Source organism: Ursus arctos, unplaced genomic scaffold (genome assembly GCF_023065955.2).
Source record: "Ursus arctos isolate Adak ecotype North America unplaced genomic scaffold, UrsArc2.0 scaffold_23, whole genome shotgun sequence".
NCBI classification, from domain to species: Eukaryota; Metazoa; Chordata; class Mammalia; order Carnivora; family Ursidae; genus Ursus; species Ursus arctos.
The window spans coordinates 7428489-7454640 of record NW_026622908.1 but is presented as its reverse complement, the minus strand read 5'-3'; the positions used below and the strand labels follow the sequence as shown (position 1 = coordinate 7454640).

Here is a 26152-nt window from a genome sequence, read left to right as displayed (position 1 = left end):
AACTTCTTCACTGGAAACCTGTACTTCTACAAAGACTCTCTCATCTGTAAGTGATTGTCTAAGACAGTGCTCTCCAGGGGCTGCTGGCTGGGAGAAGCTGGGGTTGATTCATGGGCCACTGAAGGTCCACAGTGGGACCAAGGTATGTATGCCCATTGCCCAACGCAACATGTGGGTGAGACTCTTCTCAGGTCCCTTGACATATGGTACTGTTTGTTTTTTTTTTTTTTTTTTTTCACTGCTAGCTCATTCTTTTTAGCAGCTGAATAGCATCCCATTGTAGCAGTATGACTTAATTTAATTAACCTGTTCTTTTCTATTTAAGTTGAGGCATGATTGACACATGACATTATATTAGTTTCAGGTGTGCAACATAATGGTTCAATATTTCTATATATTGCAAAATATCACCATACTAAATCTAGTTAACATCACCATACAAACCTGTTCTTTTTTGACAGACATTTAGGTTGTATCCAGTCTTTGTAACTATTGACAATGTTGCAGTGAATACTCTGGTACACAGGTCTTTGTGTCTCTGAGCACCAATGTAAGATAAATTTCTAGTAGTGGAATTACTAGGTCAAAAGGTATTGCATTTAAATTGTAATAGCTGTTGCCAAATTGCCTTCAAAGAGACAACCATTTTATAGTCCCACCAACAATGAATGTCTTTCTCTACAATGCACATTTTTGCCAACCTGATATCTAAAAAATAGTATCTCACCTTAATTTTAATCTGTTATTATGAGGTGGTTGAGTATCTTTTTTTTTTTTAAGATTTTATTTATTTGTCAGAGAGAGAGAGAACAAGCGGGGGGAGCGGCAGTCAAGAGGGAGAAGCAGGCTCCCTGCTGAGCAAGGAGCCCAATGTGGGACTCGATCCCAGGACTCTGGGATCATGACCTGAGCTGAAGGCATATGCTTAACTGACTGAGCCACCCAGGCATCCTTCTTTTTGTTTGTTTAGAAGCCACTTGTATTACTTTTCTATGAACTGTGTCCATATCCTTTGCCCATTTCATTATGATTTTGAATTAATATTTAAGAATAAAAACACAACTTTCTCATTGTCATTTGCTCAAGAACCTCCTCGAAGGCTGGAGACCCTCTCAAACAGATGTTCAGTGGTCTCCACAATCACACCAACTCCCTCTTTTTAACTCCTATCAGCCACCTTCCCCAACAACACTGTCTCAAGGAAGGGCATCTTTATGGCCTCAACATACCATACCCTTCCCAGGAGCCTGTGTTTGTTCTCCCATCCTTCCCCTCTGGGATGCTCTCTTCTGAGTCAAACCTGACCACTCCTTCTGGGTCCAACTGTCTGGGGTGCCTTTCTGAATAACAGTGCCCACACTACCTAGAGTCTCCTGTGAGCCTTTCCACCAATTACAGCCTATGCTGCTGGAAGGTTGGGCTTGACATCTCCCAGAGTCCAGTTTACTATGTCCATGCTCAGCATACAGGATATCAGTGTGGAGTGTGTATTATGCACTTTTCCAGCATTTATTGAATGTGTACACCAGTCAGGCCCTGCTCTAAGCATTGGGAATATGGCAGTATATGAGACAGAACAAGGTCCCTCCCTCCTCTCATCCCCCTGAAATTTTAGTGTGTGTGCAGGTGGCTAATATACAACATACAAGGCAATAAACACACACACGTGCACAAGAATGTCAATGGAGTGTACACAAGTAACGGAACAGAGAGTGAAGGGAGAAGGGAAAGGGTCTCCTTTGGACAAAGGGGTCAGGGGAGAGACCCCCCCAGGAGCTGAGATTCGAGCACAGGCCTGACTATCAGAAAGCTCCAGCCATGTAAAGAACTTTCTAGAGGCCTCACTAGAGGCCCGGTCTGGAGGGTCTGCTCTTCTAAAGATGACTGAGATACAGCCGGTCTACAGCATCTCTCTGTCACTTGACAGGAATCGAAGGCAGAAGCCTACAATCCGAGTAACTTCGGGGCTGTGTATGGTGTATGTGGGGAGAACCTGCACCCTGCTGCTTCATATGCGAGCTGCAAACCTGGGAAAATGAAATCATGCTTGACCTGCCATTAATAATAGAGCACCTGCTCCAGGCCAGGGTCCAGTTAAGCACTTTACACCACTGTAACTTCATATAATCTGCACAACAATCCCTTGTGGCACTTACTGGTAACTTTATTTTGCAGAGGAAGGTACAAACCGAGGCTCGAAATATGGATGCCACCTGTTTAGGTTTGCGTGGTTCAGAAAGAAGTACAGTTCCCGGAGGCAGAAGGTTTGTCATGGGGGTCGGGTGGGGTTCCCTGGAGCATTCGGGGCACACCTTGTTTCCGGAGTTTGCTCGCGGCGCCCCGAACACGGCCCTCGGCCCCGCCTGGGGCTCCGGGCCTCAGGGGCCAAGGGGCGCGCGGCGGGCGCGCCGGGGCCGGCGGGCTGGGGGCGGGGAAGGCGCGGGGACAAAGGCCGCGGCCACCGCGCTCGGGTCGGCCCGTGCGGCGGCGAACTCCGGCGGCCGTGCCGGGACCCGGGACTCCAGGGACGTCGCCGCCGGCCGCGATGGAGCGCCGCCGGCCGCCGCCGGGGCCCGCGCAGGCCGAGCCCGCCGTCCCGCCGCCCCCTCCTCCCCCTCCCCCGCCTCCGCCCCCTCTCCCCCGCCCCGCGGCGGCCGCGGCGGCTCGGCGCTCGGCGAACATGGCGGCGGCGGCGGTCGGGCGGGACACTTTACCTGAGCATTGGTCCTACGGCGTGTGCCGGGACGGCCGCGTCTTCCTCATCAAGTGCGGCGCGGGCAAGCGGGCACGCGGGCGTGGGCGCGGGGCCGGGCGGGGTGCGGGGCCGGGCGGGCGCCCCCCGGAGCGGCCGCGGCGCTAACAGGTGCGCCTCTTTCCCGCAGTGACGAGCTCCGCTGCACGACCTGGCTGCACCCGCGCACCGGAGAGCCAGTGAACTCGGGCCACATGATCCGCTCAGGTGGGAGCCGGGCCGGCGGGGCGGGGGGCAGCGCTCGGGGGGGTGCGCGCCTGGGCGGCTCAAGTTTGACCCGACTTTTTTGGCGTTTCCGCAGACCTGCCCCGCGGCTGGGAGGAGGGCTTCACGGAAGAGGGAGCCAGCTACTTCATCGAGTGAGTGACCCGGGCGCCGCGCTCGCACCTGTGCGGCGGGCTCCGACCGGTTCCCGCCGCGCGCCCCCGCCCTCCGCCTCCCGCGCGGGTCCCGGGCGAGTTGGCGCGCACAGCGCGGCGGCCGCACCCCTGTGGGGTTTTGTGTGCCGGAGTTGTGCGGCGGGCTCCGGGAGAGGGGCGGCGGGGTCCGCATCTCCGCTGGGGGCCCGCAGTCCGGGCCACAGAGGGGGCGGGGGCCGCAACCTACCCCCGGGTCCTGCAGTTGGGCGGGATTCGGGCGCTGGTGTGAGGGGCCGGACACGCCTCCCCGCCGGGGTCCCGGGCAGCTCCGACCCCGGCTGTGCCCCACCGGGGTGGGCGGGGGTGGGGAGAGTGGAACTACGAGTTGCGTCCGGGGTCTGGGAACTGGGGGCTGGGAAGTGGGGAGTAGAGACGGAGGGAATCTCGTGTGGGGAGGACTTTGGTTTCCGATGTCTTTCTCTGGGATGGTGGTGGAGAGTCGGAGCCGCACCTCCCTGGCCATCCAGAGCGCGGGCCTGCGGGGGAGAGGTGGGGGGTGGGGAGGGAACCCATCAGCCAATAATATTCCTCGAACACCGCGCGTCTGGGAAAGCCGGTGCTCCGCGGGGCAGTCACTTCTGCCTCCGCTAGTCAAGCGGTAGTTGTTCAGAAAAGGCCCGCGAGCGTTGCGCCGCTAGCCAGGTTACCCCAGACCTGGCGCTAGGGACCTGAAATCGCGGGGCAGTGCGCTAGGGCGCCGCCCAGCCGCGAGCATTAGTATGGCCGTTACTTTCCCGCTCCGGCGGGTAGCGGGCGGGTACCTGTGTTGCTGCGTTTCTGTGTAACGCTCTGCGTGCTCGGCAGTCAGCTCGCTGAGGTCAGAAGCTGCTTTTGGTCCTGTGCCCAGTGCCTGGCACGAAGTAGGCACTCGGTAAATCTTTGTTTACGGAATGAATGAACTTGCCAAGGTCTGGACGGCGGTCTGACAAGTGCTATTACTTTTGGGGGCCGTGAGTCAGAATTCCTTTCTTCACCACCTGGAAACACTACTAGTCCGTACTGGGGCAGCCTCATCGAAGCTCGATGGTCACAGAAAGTCCTGGATCCTTCCTCCCTAGTTTGGGCTCTTGTAGGATGTTTGAAATTCTGGTGGATGAGATTTATACAAGTGGACACTAGGACTGTGGCTGGGGTCCTCCCTCACGTCTGTGTGTGAGAGAGAAGTTGGAGAGCTAAGACCTCAGAACTTGTCAGTCAGTGGGCCTGTCTGGGCATAACTGCATTCATTGATATTTATTAGATTTCTCCTTGTGTGCCACGCATTGTTCTAGGCATTGGAACCTCAGAAATGAATGAGGCAGATAATATCTGGATGCTCATGGAGTTTGCAGTCTGGTGGGGAGAGGGAGCAAAAAATAAATTTAAAAATCAAGAATAGTGTCAGCGGTAACTACCATGCAGAAAATTAAAATAATGTGATATCAAGTGACTGGGTGGTCATTGGTGGTGTTTCTGAATAGGTGACATTTAAGGTAAAATTTGAATGAGAGGAAAGAGCCATCCTTGTGTTGATGAGATGGCCAAGCATTTCCAGAAGAGACCAGCCAGTGCAAGGGCTTTAAGGCAGAAAAAGCTTCAGGTTCAGAGTGGAGAGGCCATTGTGGCTGGAATATGGTGAGCAAGGGAGAAGGTCACAAGAGAAGAGGTTACAGATAGGAGAAAGCAGATGGTGTAGGACTTTATGAGCAGGGTAAGGGATTTTTAAACTTTATTCTAAGCCCAGTGAGAAATCACTGGAGGGTTTTAAGTGGGGGACCAATGTGGTTTGATGTGCATTTTTAGAAAGATCATTCTCCCTGTTGTAGAGTGGGCTGTATGTAGGTGGGCAGCTGTAGTGGGCAGGATAGCAGTAGCAGGCTGTTGCTGTTGACTGAGCGTGTAACACTGGAGATGCTTTCATCTGAAGTGGTCAGATCAGGCTTGATGATTTGGACGCAGTCTGTGAGAGAGAGAGGAGTCAAAGATAACTCCCAGAGGCTTAAGCACCTGAATGGATGGAACTCATATCATCAGATGGGAGGGTTGGGAGGAGGAACAGGCTTGGAGTGGGGGAGAGCACGAGAGCCTGTTCTGACATTTGAGATATGAGTATGTCCACTAGTCAGATGGATGGATCCTGAAGCTCAGGAGAGAGAGAGGACTGCAGAGGTCTATTTGGGTATTGTAGGTGGTGTTCAAGGCCACAGCATTAGTTGAATTCACCTTGGAAGAGAGTGTAGACAGTAAAATGACCTAAGCCTTGGGACATAGCAGCATTTAGAGGTTGGGAAAAGAGGTGGATCCAGCAAAGGAGACTGAGGAGATAGGAGGAAACCCAGTAGAATGAGAGGTTCACGAAAGCTTAAAGGACAGAACCTGACTGGAGTAGGTGGAGGGGAAAATATGGGGCGTGGAATTGGGGTCAATAAGCATAGGTGAATCTTTCAGGCAGTTTTGTTATGAAGCAGGTTTGAGACATTAGCTGAGAATTGGGGAGGTTGTGGGTTTGAGGTGGGGGTGGAGGTATCTGTTTTTTAGTGGGAGAGGGTAGAGCATGTTTTGTTCTGCTGGGAATGATCCAGTACAGAAGGAGAAATGGATGATGCAGGAAAGAGATGGGACAGTTCCTGGAGCAGTGTTAGTGACAAGGTGAGAGGGCGGGGATCTGGGGATCCCGGGCTTAGGTCTCAGGGGTCCTAGCTGGGAACAGGGCCTTTCATTCATTTGATGGGAGGGAGGGCTGCCCATGCCAGAGCCCGTGCTAGAGGCCAGTAGGTTCGATGAGGGGAGACATGGGTGTTCCTGTCTGACGGTATCTGTCTTTACCATGAAATACTAGGCTAAGTCTTGACTTGGGGGACTTGAGGGCTGGGTAGGCCTCTGTCAGCCATTGCCACAGCCTCCCGACCATCCTCTCTTTTGTTGACTCTTCTGTGGTGACTCTATGAAGTCCCTAGTGATTATCCTATAGCAAGCTCTGGCTCCCCACCCCCAGGGTCCTCCTAGGCCTAGGGGAAAGCAGTCGCCTTCTGAGACAACTTCTTGAGAGACTGAAGGGTTTGGGAGTAATTGTTCTCCTTTTGCTCACATAAAAAATGCTTTGCTTTAGTCGGTCAGCTTTCTGAGATTTGTTCTGATCATTTCTGAATGTTCTTTTTTTTGGGGGGAGGAATCCTCCTCTAATATGCCTCAGTTAGAAGGACAAAGCATCGGCGTAGCTGGGTTTATTTTCCCCGATGGTCTGGAAGGTTGTGTGAGGTTTTTAGGGTGCATCAGGTGCTCCTGGTATTTAGCAGATGTTTGATCTCTCCAGAGCACCTGCCTACCTTTCTTCCTTCTCTTTTCTTTTCTTTTCTTTTCTTTTCTTTTCTTTTCTTTCTTTCTTTCTTTCTTTCTTTCTTTCTTTCTTTCTTTCTTTCTTTCTTTCTTTCTTTTCATACAGGGTTCTTTAACCTTGCTGTACATAAGAAAACCCAGAGTTTTTTTTTTTTTTAAAAAAGCCCCCAAATGGGGCTTGAACTCATGACCCTGAGATCAAGAGCCTTATGCTTTACCAACTGAGCCAGCCAGGCACACCCCCCCTCCCCCCCCCGCCACCGAGTACATGTCTTAAAGCAGAAAAACTCGAGCTAGGGCTGGTGAATTTTGATTTTGATTTCTGCACTTGGGTTCAGTTTTGGATTAGGGGAAATACATAAAGGAATCTACTCCTGGATCTCCTAATTCTAGACTGGGTGATGCTGATATCCTCTTTAAGAAGACTTACATACTCTAGGGGCGCCTGGATGGCACAGTTGGTTAAGCATCTGCCTTTGGCTCAGGTCATGATCCCAGGGTCCTGGGATCGAGTCCCATATTGGGCTCCCCGCTATTGCCTGGCACTCCCCCTGCTTGTGCTTTTTCTCTCTCTCTGTCAAATAAATAAATAAAATCTTAAAAAAAAAAAAAAAGAATATCCTTAAAGTGGGGGGCCTGGGTGGTGTAGTTGGTTGAGTGTCCGGCTCTTGGTTTTGGCTCACGTCGTGATCTTAGGGTCGTGAGACTGAGCCCTGCGTCAGGCTCTGCAGTGTCCGCACTCAGCGTGGTCTGCTTGGGATTCTCTTTCCCTCTCCTGTCCCCTCCCTGCTCAGCTGCGAGTTTGCTTCTCCCTCTGCCCCTCCCTCTGCTCATGCTCTCTTTCTCTTTTGCTTTCTCTCTCTCTCAAATAAATAAAATGTTAAAAAAAAAAAGGAAGACTTATACTCTAAAACTTTCCCACTTTCTCATGAGTCTCTTAGCCAGGTAGCAAGATATAATACTAATGGAGATAATAGTGTCATTAACAGCAGCAGCAATAACAGTAGTAGCAATTATGTAATAGCCTCATCTTTTCCAGTCTTTGAAAAATGCCAGGAACTGTTTTGTAACTATTATGTGATTTAATTCTCACAATTTGATGAGGTAGGAACAGTTACTAGTTTCATTTTACTGATGTGGAAACTCACAAGAATCCTGGGCATTCCAACAGCAAAGGGCAGTTGGCTTTTTCTGGTACCTTTTCTTACTGGGTTTTTGTAACAGCAGAAGAGCAGAGATTATCGTATTCTTCAGATGATCAAACTCTGGTCTATGGAGGTTCAGTGATTTGTCTGGAGTGCTTAGAGCTGGGACCAGAAAGTAGGTCTTCAGTCTCTAATATGGTACCCATGGTAGTGGGGTGGCTTCTGCCCCAGGTCACAGATGTGAGGCAGCATTGGTATTTGAAGGAGCCTTGTACCAGGTGCCATTGCTCCGAGTCAGGCTGACCAAGGCTCACAGGGCCAGAGTCCTTCTTTGCATTTGCTGGGGATTGAGGCGCCCCAGAAAGGCAGCAGCCCTTGGTCTCCTGAGCTGATTGGTGGTGGTATCAGTCTTTGGTTCATAAGAAATGGAAGACATTAATTATTAATTAGTAAAAGCAGTGTGGCAGACACAGCCTTTTCGAATGTGAGACCCATGAGGGTAAAGTTCTAGAGCAGGCCTTAGGAGCAAGAGTCTTACACTGGGCTGGTTTTTGGGGGGTCTGTGGCACCCCGTGGGTTGGGTTCTCCCTGCAGCAGGCTTTGAATAGGTCCTGAGTCATTAAAGAGGATGCATGGAGAGAGGAGGGGTCTTAGCCACCCTGCCTGTGCCGAGGCGGCTCCTTGAAGCCTGGTACCCTGTTCTGCATTTCAGAGACATCGGTACCCAGCCCAGCGTTGGGCTGTGAGTAGGCACTTGGTATTTATTGAAGCAGTAGTGTCTTAAGGGACTCAGTGAGTTTAGTAGGTATTCCAGGTTTTGGAAAACTTGTTGGGGAGGAGATCAGGGTTGGGGAAGACTGGGCAAGGTGAAAGAAGCAAAGCAACCAGGAACCATGCCTGTCAAGGCTGGTGCTTGAATCTCAGCCTTCTTGGATATAGTTGCTTGCTGTCAAGAACAGCACTTGAGGTAGGAACCCAGCCTCCTCTGGCTCCTTCACCCCATAACCTCATGCTCTGCATCTGGGGAATGGGTCATCTGTTGGTTCTTTGCCTCCCTGGTTGCCAGGTCCTGGTGTTTTCTGTGACTTGGCTCCAGGGTCCTGGTGGGAAGCAGCTGATTATGCAAGGTTCCTTTAAGTTCCTCAGTTTTAGCTTTGGAGACTTGCAGGCCATCCTGTGTAGGTGCCATTCTCCTTGTGGGTGTGCAGCCCCAAGTGAGGCCAGTGAGGCTCTTGGGAAAGACAGTTCTGAGGCTTGGAGCAAGACTGACTTTCCCCTCTCTAGCCCTTCGGACCGCAGCAGGTCCTGCCTGGCTACATCATTTGCAGGACTCAGTGCAAAATAAAGTGTGGGGGTACTTGCTCACAAAGCCGAAAGAAGTGCCACTCAAGGTATTTAAGTATTAAAAACTTTTTCTTTTCTTCTGTAGTTTTTTCTTCAACTTCTCATGGTGTTTTTTATTTGCTATTCAAAGTTATTCTAAATAAAAAAAATCAAATTACTAGCATGACTCTCAGGTTCATGTCTGTATTGTGAAATATTTTTTTCTGAATTCAGAATGCAGTATTCTGAATGCAAACATCAGGGCGATGACCTTGTGCGCTGAGCCGCCGCCACCATGCCCACTCCAAGCACCACAAGCAAGAGTACTGGTGCTCAGGCTCTCCTGGACAGGAATGAAGAGCAGGGAGGCTGGATGGAGCTTGGGGCTCTAGGTGGCTGGGAAGAGGCAGTTAAGAACATGTCCCGTGGAGGCAGGGAGTGGGGACAAGGCACGAGCCAAGACTTTAAACCTTCTTCAGAACGGTTACTGTGCTAGAGATAATGCTAAGTATCTGGAGCATGTTTTTGTATTCAGGAAACCCATTTTCTCTGAAATTAAAGGGAAAGCGGAATTGGGGAATGAAGGCTGAACCAGGGACGACAGAATGTCCATGCGGGTTCCCAGTGGGCTGTAGGCACCAAGTATGGAAGGTCCTTTGGAAAAGTCTGTCAATACTGGAAGGCCCGGGAATGTGCCCTCTTGAGATTTAATTATGCCATCACCCAAGGGACAGTCTTCCAGGCCCCCCTACATTTCCTGTCTGCCACATTTTTCTCCCCAGATAAATATTGAACTTCATGTTAGTGAAATTTGTCTTGTAGAGTGCCAAACTGTTTGTTCATTCATTTGCCCTCTTTCTCATTTGTCATCTTTCTCATTGCTGGGAACAGCAGTCCCAGAAACTTTATTTCAAACCAGAAAGCAACAGTTCTGCAAAGAATTTCTGGGAAACGGCAGCTCACATCTATTTAAAATGGAAATTCTGAAACCTCTTGTTGAAGGTTAAGAAAAGCTTCTCCCAGCTTGGCCAGTTTTGGCATAATCCCACACTTTACGTTTCATTTCCTGGTTGTTTTATCAAGAGTGAAAACTGGCTCAGGGATTGGAGTGTTAGGTCCCGTACAAAGGGAACAACAGCGGTGTTGTGCAGGAAGCAGAAGGAAGGATTAGGAGCCGTGATTTGTACCACGCTCTCAAAACCATCCCAGAAAAGATCTGGGAAAACCTCTTTAAGAAAAACGGTTGTGAGTTGCTCTTAAGGCTCTTCACCCCTGTGAGAGATGTGCTTCAGAGAAAGGACAGGGGTGGGTGGTGAGGAGGGGTGCTATCCCCGATTTCCAGTGCTGTGTGTATGGAGGGGGGTGGTGGAGTTTTCATGTGCATTCATTGTCCATTCTCTTGGTATTTGTGGGAGTAAACTTTGGGCTTCTTAAATTAGGGCTTCAGAAAAAGGAGTCTCTTTGAAAAAGCACATCAGAATGTGGACTCTAGTGATTTAATGAGGTGCTTGCTCCACTTTTCCCATCTCTTCAGAAGAGAGCATGGGTTTGAATCTCTGCTCAGTAAACTGGCATGGGTCTTACGTCAATACTGGCAGAGGGAGAAACATGGAGGAATATGGTTTTGTTTGCCTGTTGCCTTTAAATGGCTGTCAAAACATTTGTTTCTGATTTTCTGAAATGACAAGTGTTTTGGGTTAATGTTTTATTGTTTACAGAGCGCTTCATGAACATATCTGGTTGGAGGCTCACAGTTACTGCATTTTTCAGTGCAGAAAAGTGGGCTCAGAGGGATAAAGGGACTTCCGAAAGCCTCATGCTGTGTTAGTTCAGTCTTTTCAGAGTTCAGAGAAGACATGGACATGTTGTTGTCTCAGACAAGGGCTTCTCAGACTTCTCAGCCACAGCTGAATGACAGAAGAGGATGAACTCCCCTGGGAGATTGGATGGTAGAAAACGTCGTCAAAATGTGGGTACTATCCAAAAATTCATGTAGTCTTGACCCTCAATTTAACTTATTATAAAATCCCTTCCCATATCTTCCATCAAGATCAGTGCTTTGGTGGGACGTATCATGTTTGTCGTATGGCTTTGGTTTTCCTAGACAGAAACACGTGCTCCCGGGACACCCAATTCCCCTGTTCAGTCTAAGGGACCAGGGGAATGTGGGGAGATGGCTCATTGGCTTTCCAGCCTCTCTGGGCTGTGTCTCCAAGATGTACAGCCTCTGAGGAAGACGTCAGCAGCTGTTGAGACCTCGGGGCATCTTTTGAGTTGTGCCAGACCACCCCTCTGTCTCCCGGTCACCTGGATGCTGCCTGGGTTTTTCTGGAAGCCAAAGCCAGCCAGGCAACTTCGTCGTGCAGAAAAATGCACAGGCGTTGTGTATGTGGTGGTAGTGTGTGTAAGGAGGTGGTTGCTGGGTAGGCGCATGGGCTCTGGATTCCCAGATTCTAATTCCAGTTCCACCAGTTACAGCTCCTTATCCTGGTAGGTTACCTACTCCCTTTAAGCCTCACGTCCTCACCAATGAAATGGGGATAAATGTGGGGATTACATGAATTAATTGGTGGAAAGGGTGCCTCGCAGGTGCCTGACACCTAGTAAATACCCAATAAATGTGAGCTCTTTGTACATCCATACAGCTATGAGATGGGGTGGAAATGTGAATTCTGAGTCTATTACATTCAGCTGCTGGTGGAGAAATCTGGTGCCCTTGAACTGGGGTTGCCTGGGTCAGGAGCATGCAAACTGTAGGACTCAACTCAGAATTTGGACCAGTAAAAACTGTGTAACCATTATGGTTATTAAAAAGATGTCCTCATTCTTGGGAAGTACTGACGCATTTGCTCTCCAATGGTTGAGAAAAATGGTGTGTCTGTGTGTCGGGGAGCAGATGTTAGAGCGGATGGAGCAACATGTTAACAATGGATGATGCTGGGTCAGGGGTGCTATTCTTGTATCTCTTCTCTAAGTTTAAAATGATTTTCAAATTAAAAGTTAAAAAAAACAACACTACCTTGACCATCAGGGCTATGCTGCCCCAGGGCCACAGGTACCTTGTCCAGGCTGCAGGGACCTGGGGACCAAGAGCCCAGGGTAATGAGGTGTGAAAATACTCCTGGGTTGGCTGTTTCCTGGGCATTCAGAAGGCTGCACAGATGTCCGCCCCTTAATCTGGGTGGCCACCTGGTTATCGGCTCTGACTGCTGAAGACAGACTTACTGTCTGGTGCTGCCTGAGCCCCAGATGTCAACAGTAATAATCTTCATGGTACTCTGTAGTTGAAAAACACATACATTCCTTTTAGAGGCAGGTATTTTTATTAGCCTCATTTTACAGATCAAGCAGTGGAGGCTGGGGGAGGGACAGGGGTTAAAAGATCTTCCTGATGCCAGAGCAACAGTAGGCGAGCTGGGACTTAGAACCTGAGTCGTCTTGGCTCCAAATCTGTGCATTGTCTCTACCATGGTGTCTTCTGACTCGCATAGCCACTCCCTCTGTACTGAATCCTCCTGTAGGGTTATCCCCCCCAAATTGGTCCTCTGTACCTTCCCTGATGACCGTTTGGGCCTCCTTCAGAAAGTGATGCGTGGGTTGGATGGTCCCTAGGCAGGGCAGTGGGCAGGTCCCTGGTGCTTTGGGAGAGTGGCCCGCGCCCCACCTCCCCATGTCAGCTGACCACAGCTTAGGGGCTGATGAGCCTCTTAATCCTGCTTACAGCCAGGCTGTCTCTTTCAGGTTCTGCCAGGAGAGTGTTTCCAGCATCACAGCCAGTGTTCTCAGGGTTTCTCAGGGACGTTTTCTGCCAAGGCAGAGCCCTCACCCTCTCGAGGTCTGACAGCTTGGAGTTAGCATGCAGTCTCTTCCAGGGGCTGCTGGCTACCTCTTGTACTTCCCTGGAACAGTCTGCACTGCAGGTGGGGTGCGGTGTGCTCGGGGATGCAAGGGGCAGAGGGCCCATTGAGGCCCTCTACCCAGGCCCCTGGCTGCATAGCCTCCAGCGTTCTTGCCCCCTGGGTGAAGTGGGAGGTGAGACAGTCTCCTTCCCGGGAGGAGTGGAGCCAGGAAGGTTAGATTAGTGCAGTCACCTTTGCAGTAATCTTACCTTCTTCACTTGCAAACTGAGTTGTCTGTGTATGTTCACAGATGGAACCAGTAGGCCACCTTGAAGAGTGGTGAACATCTTATTGGAGGGGCAGTTTAATGAGAGGCTGGATGGGCTTTTGGTCCAGGATTCACCTGTTGAGACACCAGACTCTGATGAACCATCTGCTATATGCCAGTCTCCACACTGGGTGCTGTGGAGAGGAATGCACATCATCATCTCTGCCTTCCAGCAGTGCCAGTCCAGGAGGGGAGAGGGACACTGGACAACTTCAGTATAGGTGACAGGGGCTGGGGGCCCTGAGGACGGGGCCCTAGGGAGCTTCAGAGGGTGAGTATGAGGAAGGCCAGGCATCTGTGGAGCAGAGCAGTGCGCAGCCCGAGGCAAGAGAGGCCAGTGGAGGAAACTGGAAGGAGTTGGGGGTGGGGGCGAAGGTAGAGTATGTGTGTGCTTGTCTGCGTCTTGAAGAGGCTGGTGCTGAGTTGAGGCATAGGGACTGGTCCTGGATAACACCCTTCACCAGTAGTAGCTGGGCTTCAGGAGAGTGGTATAATTGGGGATATTGCCGTAGGGGGTCCCCAACTCCTGTGTCTGAGGGGTGCTGCTGCGTGGGGCTTATAAAACATGAATTCTGGAGTCTGAGTACCGGGGTTGAAATCTTGGCTCTGCTGCCAGCGTGGACAGGTCACTTAAACCTCTCTGTGTCTTCAGATGTTTCTTCATCTGTAGAATAGGGACAACGACTGTACTGTCGGCTTAGAATAGTACCTCACAAATCTCACAGGCTATGTAAGAATTAACCATTATCATTACTACTTCTAGAAAGGAAGCCCCTTCCTGTGATGAAGTGAAGTGTGGCACAGTCAGCAGAGAGCTGTGGTTCATTGTCTTTGGGGAAATCTCCCGAGATCAGGCTAGCAGGAGGGAGAAGTGTGTTTTCTTGTCGAGACTTGTCCTTAAAAGGAAGCTGGGCACTAAGTCATTGGTGCCTAAATACCAAAGAAACGATTCTCCATCTTTGAAGCCCTGTGTGGCTGTATCCAACCAGAGAGAAGTTGAATAAGTTTCTTGTACTTATGATCAAGACATTTTCCAAATGGGCGGTTTTGATCTCCTCCCCTTTCATCCTCCACCCCCACCCCCTGGGGAGAGGGTTCCCTGGTGTTAGTATTAGTGTTTGCATTGCCCAGCAGGGCATCTAGCTCTTTTTTTGGAGGTAGTGACCCTGGTGTCTATGCCAGAGCACTTCATGAAGGAGTAGTAAGGGTGGACGTGAAGTAGAAACTGTTCTAGAATGCTGAGTCAGAACTTCTAGAGGGTGGACCTGGGAATCAGCATTATTACAAGTTCCATGAGTGGTTCTGTGGATGCCAAAAGTGGAAACGTCTCAGAGCTTCAGCTTCCCCACAATAATGATATTGTGCAATAATGATAATGCTGCTTTCCTTTCTGGTGTTATTGAGAATTTACTGAGACTCTGATGTGATGGCCTGTCTGCAGCTCCGTTAGGCACTTGGTAGGTGTTCACGCGTTGCGAGCCTTTTCATTTACAGAAAGCCCTCTGTTGGAACTGATTGGATGAGGCTCTGGGAAGGCCCTGAGAAAGTGTCAGTAGGCACAGCTCTCTGTTAATGCCCACCCTGTTACCCAGAGTAGATCGCTGGCCCCTGGTGGGCCTCCGGTTTCCCCCATGGAGGTTGGGCATGTGCTGCCATTCCCTCTGCCCAGACAATGCTGGCGGTCCTAGAGGTAGACAGTAGGGCTGGTCATGTGGGTAAGCACTGAGTGGGGACTACATCTGCCTACGGGGGTGGGTTGGCACATCCGCATCTCAGAACTCCAGGACTACTTAGCGATCCTTCTGAGGGCAGAGGAAGGCCTGGAGTAGGGGTGTGTTATTCTGAGTGATGGACGTTGAAAGCCAGAGCCGGCAAGCACACTGCAATTAAGTTGAGAAATGGGAATGCTACTCTGCGTGGGAGAAGAGATGTGTCCTGGTGAGCAGTGGTGATGATGAGGGAGTTGTAGAGGTGTCTGGTGTTGCTGTCGCCCCTGAGCTGGTCCTGGGGGAGATGGAGCAGGGGCAGGACTGTGACTCGGGGCCACGAATAGCTCACCAGCTCCTTGGGAACAGTGTCAGGCACAGAGCCAATCCTCAACCAAATTGGTGTGGGTTGGTTGATCTGACATTTGGCATGACCTCCTTGACATTGGCAGACATACAAGGAGAGAGAGTTGATTGGAATTGGGAGTAAATCGCGACTGTAGGCTGACCACAAAGTCCATGGTCAGGATCCCTGGGAGGGAAAAAGGTTTCTTTCCTTGCCTACGAAATTGTTGGGAGAGATTTTTTTCTCAGCACATTGTGACCTGGGGATTTAAAGAAATGGAAGAATGCTGTGAAGCTGAAGATCTCTAATCACCATGCCCATTAATGCATTTCTAAATGGAATTGGTGGTACCCGAAATTACGTCCATTTACCGAGGCTTTGAATAATTACATTTTTTGAGCCCTGGTGTGTGGGCGGGAGCTGGAGAGCTGCTCCGTCGGCTTCTCTCAGCCCTCCGCACCTGAAAATGCATAGATGTGTTTGTGTGTTTGGCACCAGATGGTTTATAAAACTCAGTGGGGATATTAATTCTTTGGGGTGGAGGAAAGTAATTGGCTTCCTACTCTGTGAATAGGTAGATATTTAAATTAGAATCCAAAGCACACTCTTTTTATTTCAAAAGCTCCATGTGTCTGAGGAGCCCAGCGATTCTAGATGTAATGACTGTGTTGTGGACGATGTCCCTGGGCCTTTTGAGGCTGCTCCTTGGGGCCGCGCGACTGGTTGGTGCTGATTGTCTTCTTGAGTCCGTGGAAAGGTTTGAGAATTTGTTTTTTTCTTTAAGGTCTGTGTTGGATTTGACTTGGTTTTGGGGTTCAGTGAGTGCTAGGACAGAGGGCCCGTCACACCGAGAAGCCAGTTGCTTTTGTTGAGTCCTTATTTGGTTGTTTTACAAATGTTTATCTAGTGCTCAACACGGGCATTGTTTTAAGGGCTTAACAGACATGGGCTCATTTAATCCCACTACCGACCCTATGAGGTAGGTACTTATCCTCATTTTACATGAGGACTGTGAGGCCCAGGCAGGTTAGAGAACTTGCAGCACTGGTGAGAGGGGGCAGGGCGGGGATCATCCCCAGCTGCCCCTAACTGGTGGTCTCCACGCGCCCTTTGCCTGCGTGGCTGCTTCCACCGTGCTGCAGTGCATAGGGGAGCTGTAGGGCTGCGATTGGGCTTGCAGGCTTGGCGGCCCAGCTTTGTGGCCGTGGAGCTCAGGTGAGTCATTTGACCTCTGAACAAACCGGGGCGGAGGCCGGTATCTCTCCCATGGGTCCTTTGTTGTGGTTAAATGAGAGTAATACAGACAGGCCCCCACTTATAATGGTTCACCTTATGATTTTTTGACAGGACGGTGGTGGTAAAGTGATGCTCATTCCCTAGACACGATACTTTGAATTTTGAGTTTTGATCTTCTCCTGGGTTAGCGATAGGTGTTGCGACATTGTCTGGTGATGCCGGGCAGTGGCAGTGAGCACAGCCCGCAGTCAGCTGTGAGATCATGAGGGTAAACAACCAATGGACTTACAACCATTGTTTTTTGTTTTTTGTTTTGTTTTGTTTTTACTTTCAGTACAGGATTCAATACCTTACACGAGATTTTCAGCACTTTATTATGGGCTTGGTGTCAGATGATTTTGCCCAACCGTAGGCTAGCCTAAGTGTTCTGAGTACATTTGAGGTAGGCTAGCCTAAGTTATGGCGTTGGATAGGTTAGGCGTATTGAATGCATTTTTAACTTTGATATTTTCTTTTTTTTTTTAAAGATTTTATTTATTTATTTATTCGACAGGATAGAGACAGCCAGAGAGAGAGGGAACACAAGCAGGGGGAGTGGGAGAGGAAGAAGCAGGCTCATAGTGGAGGAGCCTGATGTGGGGCTCGATCCCAGAATGCCGGGATCACGCCCTGAGCTGAAGGCAGACGCTTAACCGCTGTGCCACCCAGGCGCCCCTAACTTTGATATTTTTGATTTACAACAAGTTTATCAGGATATAACCCCACTGTAGGTTGAGGAAGTATGGACATGTGAAATACTCAATTCTCAGAGCACAGTATAGTTTAGCAAATTTAATAAGTATTTCCATGAATGCTTTTCTCTGTAATGGCTGATTGGTCCAAGCATATTTGGGTAATTCCTTGGCTTGTATCTCACAGCAACTCTTATCTTCTGATATACACCGAGGGTACTTGTGTATACTGTTCCAGTTCAGACTTTCAGTTACAGGCATTTTCTAATAGAGGACACAGAACATCCTGATGCGTTTCGCTGAGGGTTAAAAATGTCCAGCTGTGCTTGCTGTTTGTAACGACTGCTGTATCCTAATTATGACGTTGACTGTTACAGCTGAGGAGCTTATTAGGCAGTTTGGATATAGTTGCAGCAAAGATCGTATCCGACCCAAGCTCTGGCTTGCTTCCCCTGGGCATGGGGAGACATAGCTCTGGTAATAATGGAAAAATGAAGAGGGGAGGCTGGATTCAGTTTAGCCTTTGCTGTGTACTGGCACCATATTTGTTGCACTCAGGGGAAGTTCAGGGAGCCCAGGGAGCTGGTGAAGCAAGATACCTGCACAGCTTCAGGTGATAGGACGGTCAAGTGGTGTGTGACTAAGTGTCAGGTAAGTAGTGTGGGTGAGGCATGGAGAGGAATGTCCAGGAGGAAACAGTTCAGGGGTTGGAGGAGTCATGGAAAACTTGGGGGGGGGGGTTATGAGTTGGGATTGGGTGGGGACAAGAGAGGGAGTGGGTGCTTCAGGGGGACAGCATTCAACATCAGGGTCCCTTCATTTAGCAGACTTTTACTGAGCGCCGCTGTCTGGGCACTGGATACCAAAATGAGTAAGGCAGGCTGGAGAACATAGTATTGAGAGGCACAGTGGCCCTTGGGAGCATAGTGTGGTGCGGGATTGCCTGGGTTTGAATCCCTGCCCTGCCACGTACTAGCTTATGGATCCTGAGCAAGTTAGATAACGTGGAACATCAGTTTCTTCATCTGTAAAATGGGAATAATCATGATTGTGCTGGAGATTAAATGAGTTCATATAAAGTACTCAGAATAGTCTTAAACGTGGAAAGTAGTCCTGTGTGTTGGCTGTTTATTATCCTAGAACGTGACCTCCACGAGGGCAGGAATTCTCTCTCTCGGGTTCACTGCTATGTTGCTGGCTCTCAGATGCTCTCTGGTACATAGTAAGCCTTCAGTTAATGAATCAAAGTGCCATTGCTGTCGTCCAGGAACCTGGAAGCCTCACCTGTGGTGGGGACACAGACATGTGGACAGCTAGACGATACTGTGCAAATGACTTGATAAGGAGAGCATGGGGACTGGAGGGGCACAGAGGAGGGCTGGCCAGGAAAGGCTTTCTGGTGGGGAAGGGGAGCCTGAGCTGGACCTTGGAAAGCAGGGATTTGTTGGATGACAAGAGGGAGTTCGGCTGGGAGAGGAAGCAGCATGGGCAGAGCAGTAAGAGAATACGACTCGTTCAAGACGTTGGAAGAGGGAGAGAAAGGAGGCGCAGAAAAGGGCTGCTCCGAGGAGCTGCGGCTCCGTCCTGAGGGCAGTGTGCATCCAGGGCACGAGCAGGGCCATGACTGGGGCCCCACCATGGTTGTGCGGGAGGAGAAGGGGATATACTGGGGTGCTGGGCATCCGCAGAGGGGGGCTGGAGAAAGTGGGTTGGAGCCTGTGAGGGATCCCCCCAACAGGTGACGCGTTGGCCTCCAAAGGAGGAGAAGCTGGGTAACCCATACCGCTGCCTGGCAGCACTGCTGCCTTAAAATAGAAAGAGATGGAGATAAAGACTGGGTGGTGTGAGTGTCCTAGCGGTGACCTAGTTAAAACCTGACCCCCTGGAGGGGCGCCTGGGTGGCACAGCGGTTAAGCGTCTGCCTTCGGCTCAGGGCGTGATCCCGGCGTTATGGGATCGAGCCCCACGTCAGGCTCCTCCACTATGAGCCTGCTTCTTCCTCTCCCACTCCCCCTGCTTGTGTTCCCTCTCTCGCTGGCTGTCTCTATCTCTGTTGAATAAATAAATAAAAATCTTTAAAAAAAAAAAAAAATAAAAAAATAAAACCTGACCCCCTGGAAGGGCGAGAGCCACCCTCAACCTCGCCCTGCTTACCTGGTCCCTCCTCAGCTCTGGGCGATGTGCATAAATCCTGTGGCGGGTGACCTTGGCCCCACCTGATTGCAGGAAGTCTGGTTCCCAGGCTGTGTACTCAGTGCTTCTAGGGGAAAGGGGTAGGGGTGGGGGTGCTGTGAGTAAGGGAAAGGAAGGGGAAGGAGCTGGAGTCGATTGAAGAAGACTTTGAGGAAAAACTCTTTATATTTAGGCTTTAGTTCCCCCACAGAGTATCATAATTCCTCACAGACTTCATGATTGACAGATAGTAACACTCTTCCCCTCCCTTGTCTCCCCACCCTGGCTCCTGACTTCCTTAAATGCCACCCAGAGATAGTGGGGAAGAGTAAACGTGGAGGCTGTCACTTTCTTAGGCCCACTGCCTCATTTTCCTTTGGTCTGACTTCTCTGAGGCCTTCAGGACTGACTTAGAGAGCTGATAATTCCCATGCAGGATCTGCTGAAGGTTCTTGAGCAGGACGTTTTAAACTTGACCTGGGGTTGTGAGTCTGACACACTGTGAAGATGGCCGGTGAAGGCGTGTGGAGTGGGTTCCTCTAACCATTGTGGCAGTGGTGTTTTTCTGGTCTGCAATCTGGTGTTGGGGGCGGTGCCCCGCATTTGTTTCTGTAATCACGTAACCACCATGTATTCAGCACCTACTGTGTGCTTACTGGTCCTTCTCGAGGGCCCTGTGAGGCTGGTGCCGCCAGCAGGGAGAGCCCCTGGAGCTGAGAGCAGAAGCTGCCACCGAGCACCCATAGTGCTGGTTGTTTCTAGGGAGCTAGAGCCTGAGGCAATGCTTAAAATGGGTGGGACAGGGGCGCCTGGGTGGCTCAGTCGTTAAGCATCTGCCTTAGATGCCTTTGGCTCAGGTCATGATCCCAGTGTTCTGAGATCGAGCCCCGCATCGGACTCCCTGCTCAGCAGGAAGCCTTGTTCTCCCTCTCCCACCCACTCCCCCTGCTTGTGTTCCCTCTCTGCTGCCTCTCTCTCTGTCAAATAAATAAATAAAAATCTTAAAAAAAAAAATAAAATGGGCAGGACATTTTGCTGAGCATGTGGGAGTGGGCTCCTGGTACTGAGCCTGAAAGGAGGGAGGAGTGTGAGCTGAGGGTCTTCCTAATGCCTCAGCTTCTTCTCATGGTGGGCAGGTGGGAAGGGTGGACAGGGTTGGCAGGGGCGAGGTGATGGCATAGAAGAGATTCAATAGGATCAGATCAAATCTCACTTATAAATATCACCAACATTTTTCACACATTTGTTTTAACCCTCACGGTAGCCCTAAAAGGTGTTATTCCCCCCACTTTATGGATGAGGATGCAGGGGCCCAGGGAGACGATACGTCCAGGGTCACACAACTAGGAGTGGGTAGTGTATTCTGATTCACCTGTTGGCCAGCTTTTGCACAGCACACATTTAAACTTTGTAAGAACCTTAGGTCGTATGTTACAATTCTCATTTGCACCTGTGGCTCTGAGACCCAGACTCAAAAGACTTACCCAGGGTCACACAGTGGGAGGTAGTGGAGCTGGGACTGGGACTCAGATCACCAAGCTGCCTCACTGGTGTCCTTGTGAAGGAGTTTTTCCACCTTTAGAAAACAGGAGCAGTTTGCCCATGAGCCACCCAGCCCTTTAGAGGCAGGGGGAAAGGGATGGTGAGTGCTGCAGGGAGAGACCCCTCCTGGCCAGGTGAGGGCTTCTGCACCTCTCTTCACACCCAAACCCAGAGTCACATGGCTTCCTGCCTGCCACTCTGCTGTCATGCACTTTCCATATTCGTATGTCTAGGCTGGGGCTCTGGAGACCAAATTCAGTTTGTCTTTTGGTGTACTCAGTACAAGCAGCTGGTAATGCCCAGGACTACTTGGCATCAGGCACATTTCCAGGGAACTTTTAAAATCCTGCCATCTCTACTTTGAAATACATCTAGAGTCAGATTGTACCCATGACCTGTTACCACCTAAGTCCACGCTCTTGTCATCTGTTGCCTGGACTGTTGCAATACCTTCCTTACTAGTCCCTGTGCTTCTCTCCCCCTCCCCCAGTACAGCAGCTAGAGATTGTTCTCCAGTGGAATTTGGATTATGTCACCCCTCTCAAACCACCTAAAGGCTCCCATCTCCCACACAGCAGAATCCTAGGTCCTCGAGGCTCTGCATCATCTGCTCCCACCCCTGCTACCCCTCTGACCTCATTTCTTCCCGCTCTCCTGCTGCTCTGCTCTAGCCATGTTGGCCTCCTTGCTGTTCCTCCAGCATGTGAGGCAACCAGCCTTCGGGCCTTTGCACGCACTGTGCTCTTTACCTGGAATGTTTTCCTAAAGATATTCCACTGGCCACTGCTCCCTCACTTCCTTCAGGTCTCTGCTCAGATATCACCTTTTCAGGGTGGCCTTTCTGGACTCCCCTCCCCCAGCACACTCTATTCCCTTAACTCTCTCTTTTTCTTTAGAGTTCTCAGTCAACCCAAATACATTATATTTTAATTTGTCTTTTCCACTAGAATTTAACGTCTTTGAAGACACAGAGAGTGTCTGTTTTAAGACTGTACCTCTAGTGCCTGAAACAGTGGTTGGAACAAGTAGGTGTTTAGAAAATATTTTTTTTTAGATTTATTGAGATACGATTGACAAAAAAAATTGTATGTAATTAAGATGTACCCCTGATGTTTTGAGATTACACGTATATATGTATATATACATACACACACGCATATTGTGGAATGATCACAACTGAGATAGTTAACACATGCGTAACTTCTTATGGTTACTATCTTGGTGTGTGGTGAGAGAAGGTAATTGTTGAATGAATTTATTAAATGGTACATTGAACCTGTGCTATTCTCTCTTGGGACTCTTTCTGAGAAGCTAGTCAGCCACTGAGTGGTGCCTCCCTGTACCCAAGGGAACTGTAGCCTGAAAGCAGAGGGATGGGCCTTGGGTCTGCTGGCTGGGGTGTCCCCAAAGACTCCTCTCCAGTCTGGGGATCACATGGCATTCTTATTTATCTCCATTCTGGCTTCCAGTCACTCCTTCTGGGGCATTTTCTGAAAAATCAATGTGTTCTGTCATGCTTATCCACAGTGACCACAGCAAATGAAAATGTGCTGGCTTACCAGCTAACCACTGGGAGTATTTGGATGCCCGTTGAGTTCCCAAAGCTGTACAGATCCTTGTGGCGGCCGGAGGAGATGCCATCCCGTACCTCGAGGTTCTCCCTGCGGAGCTGGATTTGAGCTGTGCCCAGGACAACAAAATGATTCAGAGCTGAGGGTGTACTAGGCTAGAAGGAAAGAAATCGAGGTCGAGTGAACCCCTATTGTGTGTCGTACACAGGCACGATGTTTACGTAATCGTCTCACACCGAACCTTGAGGTTCATGATTGTGTGCCCATTTGATGGGATGAGGAAATTAAGGCTCAGAAGTGATGGGACCAAGACTCTCACTGACTTCAGAGCCTTAGGGAGTAACTGGGAAAGGCTTTAAAGGGGAAATCACAACCTGGCTGTGAAGGACCATTAGTATTTGGGTCATGGGGACAGGTGGCATCGAGCGGCGGCACAGATCATGAGACAAGAGTGCTCTATTAGGTGTGGCTTAGATGATTTTGAGACAGCCTGCTGAATATGAACAGGTGTGTCCTTCTTTTTCCTATTATTAATTACCTGGGAACTGGGAGGGGATGTCTGTAATGAAGCCCTCGAGAGCTGGGGCTGGCGAAACCCTGGCATCACCCCTCCGCAACATAGGACGTATGCATCTTGGGGTCACCAGGGGCCATCCCAGACAATGCTCATCTGACTCCATGCAGCTCAGCCTGGCTCCAGAAGCAGGTGAGGGCAAACCTCACCAGTGTTGGAGGTCTTGTGGTTGGGGAAGGCAGAACGTGGCCATGTCCTGGGTGGGGGAAGAGCCCAGAGAAAGAACTGGGGACTGTGACCTTGGCTTCCCTGTCTGGGCGTGGGAGGTAGTGCTGGCCTGATTCGGTATGCAAGCCCTTATGAAGTAAATGCTTCTTGCCCCCCAGCTAGTGCTGGTGAGGTTGGAGCTGCTAAGAGGGCAGAAGGGGTTTCTATCTTGGTATCAGTTTAATCAACTTGTTCACACAGTCATTTGCTCATCACAGTTTATTAGCTCCTGCTCTGTACCAGATGGCACCATGCCAGATTCTGGGGCTACAAAGACAAGGATGTCTTCAAGGAATTCATAGTCCAGCATAGGGAGAGACAAACCAAAGATGATCTTCAGGGGGTAAGGGCTGTGGGACAAGAAGACAGCCTGGGGCTGTAGCATGGTGCCAAAGGCCACAAAGCTTTGTGTTGGCAACTTGGGTTTGACTCTTAACCACTTATCATCTTTGGTCTTGGCATGTTCTTGGTCTGGGCTAGGTGCTCACATACTTTGTCTCATTTATTCCTGGACTCAGCCTAGGGAGGAAAAATTTTTCCTCATTTTGTACTTGAGGATTTTAAAACTTGGAGAGAATGAGTAATTTGTCTGAGTCGCTCAGTAAATAAGTAGCAGGACTAGGATTCCAATCCAGGTCTGACTCCAAAGTTCCTGTACTTTCTGCTCTATCCGGCTGAGGAGAATGAGCTTTGTTCATGCTCCTGCATGGCTGATGCCCCCTGGGAGACGCAGCTCGGGGGGAAAAGGAGTTTACTGACCATGAACTCCATAGGAGTTGACAGGATGCTGTGACCCTCCAGAATGCTGGTTTTGTTTTAGGCTGCATTAATGAAAGTATGGTGCTCACCACAGGGGAGATGATGGTGCTTCTCTCCTCTTGGAGATAGAGTATTGGGGTCCATTTTGGGATTACCTTTTTAAGAGGTATGTGACTCCTCGAAGCCCTTCTGAGGAAATGACTATAATGGGCACTGGAAACCTTGTCTTCTGAGGAACAGCTGAGGGAACTGGTGGGGATTTCATGTGGGGAGGAGGAGACCCGCAAGGAAATAAGGGCTGGTTGCAAATCTCTGAAGGGCTGTCACATAGAAGAGCCTTATTATCTGGAAAATCTATAGGGAGAAAGGGTTTGGCTCTGGGTTTACAGAACCTTCTAAAATATCTCAGTCTATAGTGAGCGAACTGTCACCAGAGGTAATCACGCACAGATGGAGACTCTGTGGAGAGTACGGAGTAAATGTTCTCTTCCATCCTTTGGCCTGGAGTCCCTGACTGTGGCTCTGTCTCTGCTGCTGTTGGTGTCGCTCCCAGGAGTGGGTACAGAATGGGAGGACTTAGGTGACTTCTGCCCAAGCCCAGATCTCAGCAGGCTCCAGGACTGCATGCACCGCCAGGCAGGCCGCCAGGCGTGGTTGGGAGAACACAGGGTTAGAATCAGAATGGGAAGACCTGGGTTTAAATCCTAGCTCAGCCCCTTGTAGCCGTATAACCTTGGGCAGCACATTTGCTCTCTCTGTAGAAGGGGATCATACCAGTTCCTCCCCTGCTGGACTTTTGTAAGGTAGTGAGTGAGAAAGCTCTCTGTCAAGGAGAAAGGGGTCAAACATGGGTCATTAACAGGTGCTGCTCTGGCCACCAGGAGCATAATCAACTTCAAGGAGCTTGGCCTTCCAAACAGTGTCTGGAAAACTTCACTCAGTGGTATTGAGGACTTGTTAGGTGCAAATGCTTTAAAGAACTGGCTCCATCGGGGTGCCTGGGTGGCGCAGCGGTTAAGCATCTGCCTTCGGCTCAGGGCGTGATCCTGGTGTTCTGGGATCGAGCCCCACGTCAGGCTCCTCCGCTGGGAGCCTGCTTCTTCCTCTCCCACTCCCCCTGCTTGTGTTCCCTCTCTCGCTGGCTGTCTCTCTCTCTGTCAGATTAATAAATAAAATCTTAAAAAAAAAAAAAAAACTGGCTCCAGGTTTGTGCAGAGCCCTCCGAAATATTTTGTGATAAAGTTCCCCGTTGCTAGCGATGAGTAAGAGTCCCCTGCCCTTGAGACCTGTTGAGTGGAGGAGGCAGGAGAGAATGGAACAGGTGTTAAGAAGGGAGAGATCCAGGAGGCCTTCATGGAAGAAGTGACATTTGAGTAGGGCCTAGACAAATACTTCATTATGTGGAGAGAGGGGCAAAGGCCTAGAGGAGGCACAGGCAAATGGATACAAATGACATGGAGAGGGAGAACCAGATGCTGGGGTGGGTGTTTCCTGCCAGCTGGAAGACTCTTCCCTTCCTGACAGTAGAGCTTGAAGCTCTCTGGTAGATTAAAGAGATTCAGATTTACTTCAGTTTGCTGGTGACACTTGGGTCATGAAGAGGTGGGAAGAGAAGTTCCTGGGAGACTTTATATTCTCTTTGTTTCTCAGAGGAAGGTGAAGCCAGAGATGGGAGAGGGTTTCCTAGCCAGCATAGGGTGAGCTGAGGCTAGAACTCGGTGCCCCATACGTCATCTGGGGGTTGTTTTCACTGTGCCCCGTGGATGACTTTGCCCAGACTCCATTTTTGCTGGTTCTGCCTCCTGGCAGGCTGTTACCCTTAAGAGAGAAAAGGAGGAGAGAACAAAGTTGTATTTACCAAAGGGGCTGGTTGGGCAGGTCTTGCTGAGGCTGGAGTCTAGGCCAAGGTCAGCTGGGCTGGCTCCTGGAGGGTGGAGGTGGGTGGGGTCAGGCCCTGCAGGGCTATAAACTGGAGGCTTTTGGTTGGGGGTGACTAATGATAGGAACTGAGGTTTGTCCAGGGTATTGCCCCTGAGCGCAGTGGGCTGGAAAGATTACAGCTCATGCATTCTTTCTCAGATTAGGGCCATGGGAGATTATGGGATATGCAGGAGGCTGTAGGAGGCCTGTAAATTTCCCATTTGGGGTAATTAATTTGATGGATTGTAAAACAGCTCACCACTTCCT

At 50.1% G+C, this 26152-nt stretch overlaps 1 protein-coding gene across 4 annotated transcripts in view; it reads left to right on the top strand.

The window, feature by feature from the left end:
- Positions 1 to 2658: 2658 nt before the first annotated feature.
- Positions 2659 to 26152, top strand: part of PLEKHA7 (pleckstrin homology domain containing A7) — a 206990-nt gene continuing 183496 nt past the window's right edge. For 3 of the 4 annotated variants that reach the window (XM_026487218.4, XM_057317202.1, XM_048215162.2), the window contains exons 1-3: positions 2665 to 2766; positions 2883 to 2959; positions 3054 to 3111. In XM_026487218.4, the coding sequence (XP_026343003.2) occupies positions 2681 to 2766; positions 2883 to 2959; positions 3054 to 3111 (221 nt within the window). In that variant the 5' untranslated portion in view covers positions 2665 to 2680. Of the gene's footprint in view, positions 2767 to 2882; positions 2960 to 3053; positions 3112 to 26152 lie in introns of all 4 variants that reach the window. The other variant, XM_048215161.2, reaches the window with a different exon arrangement.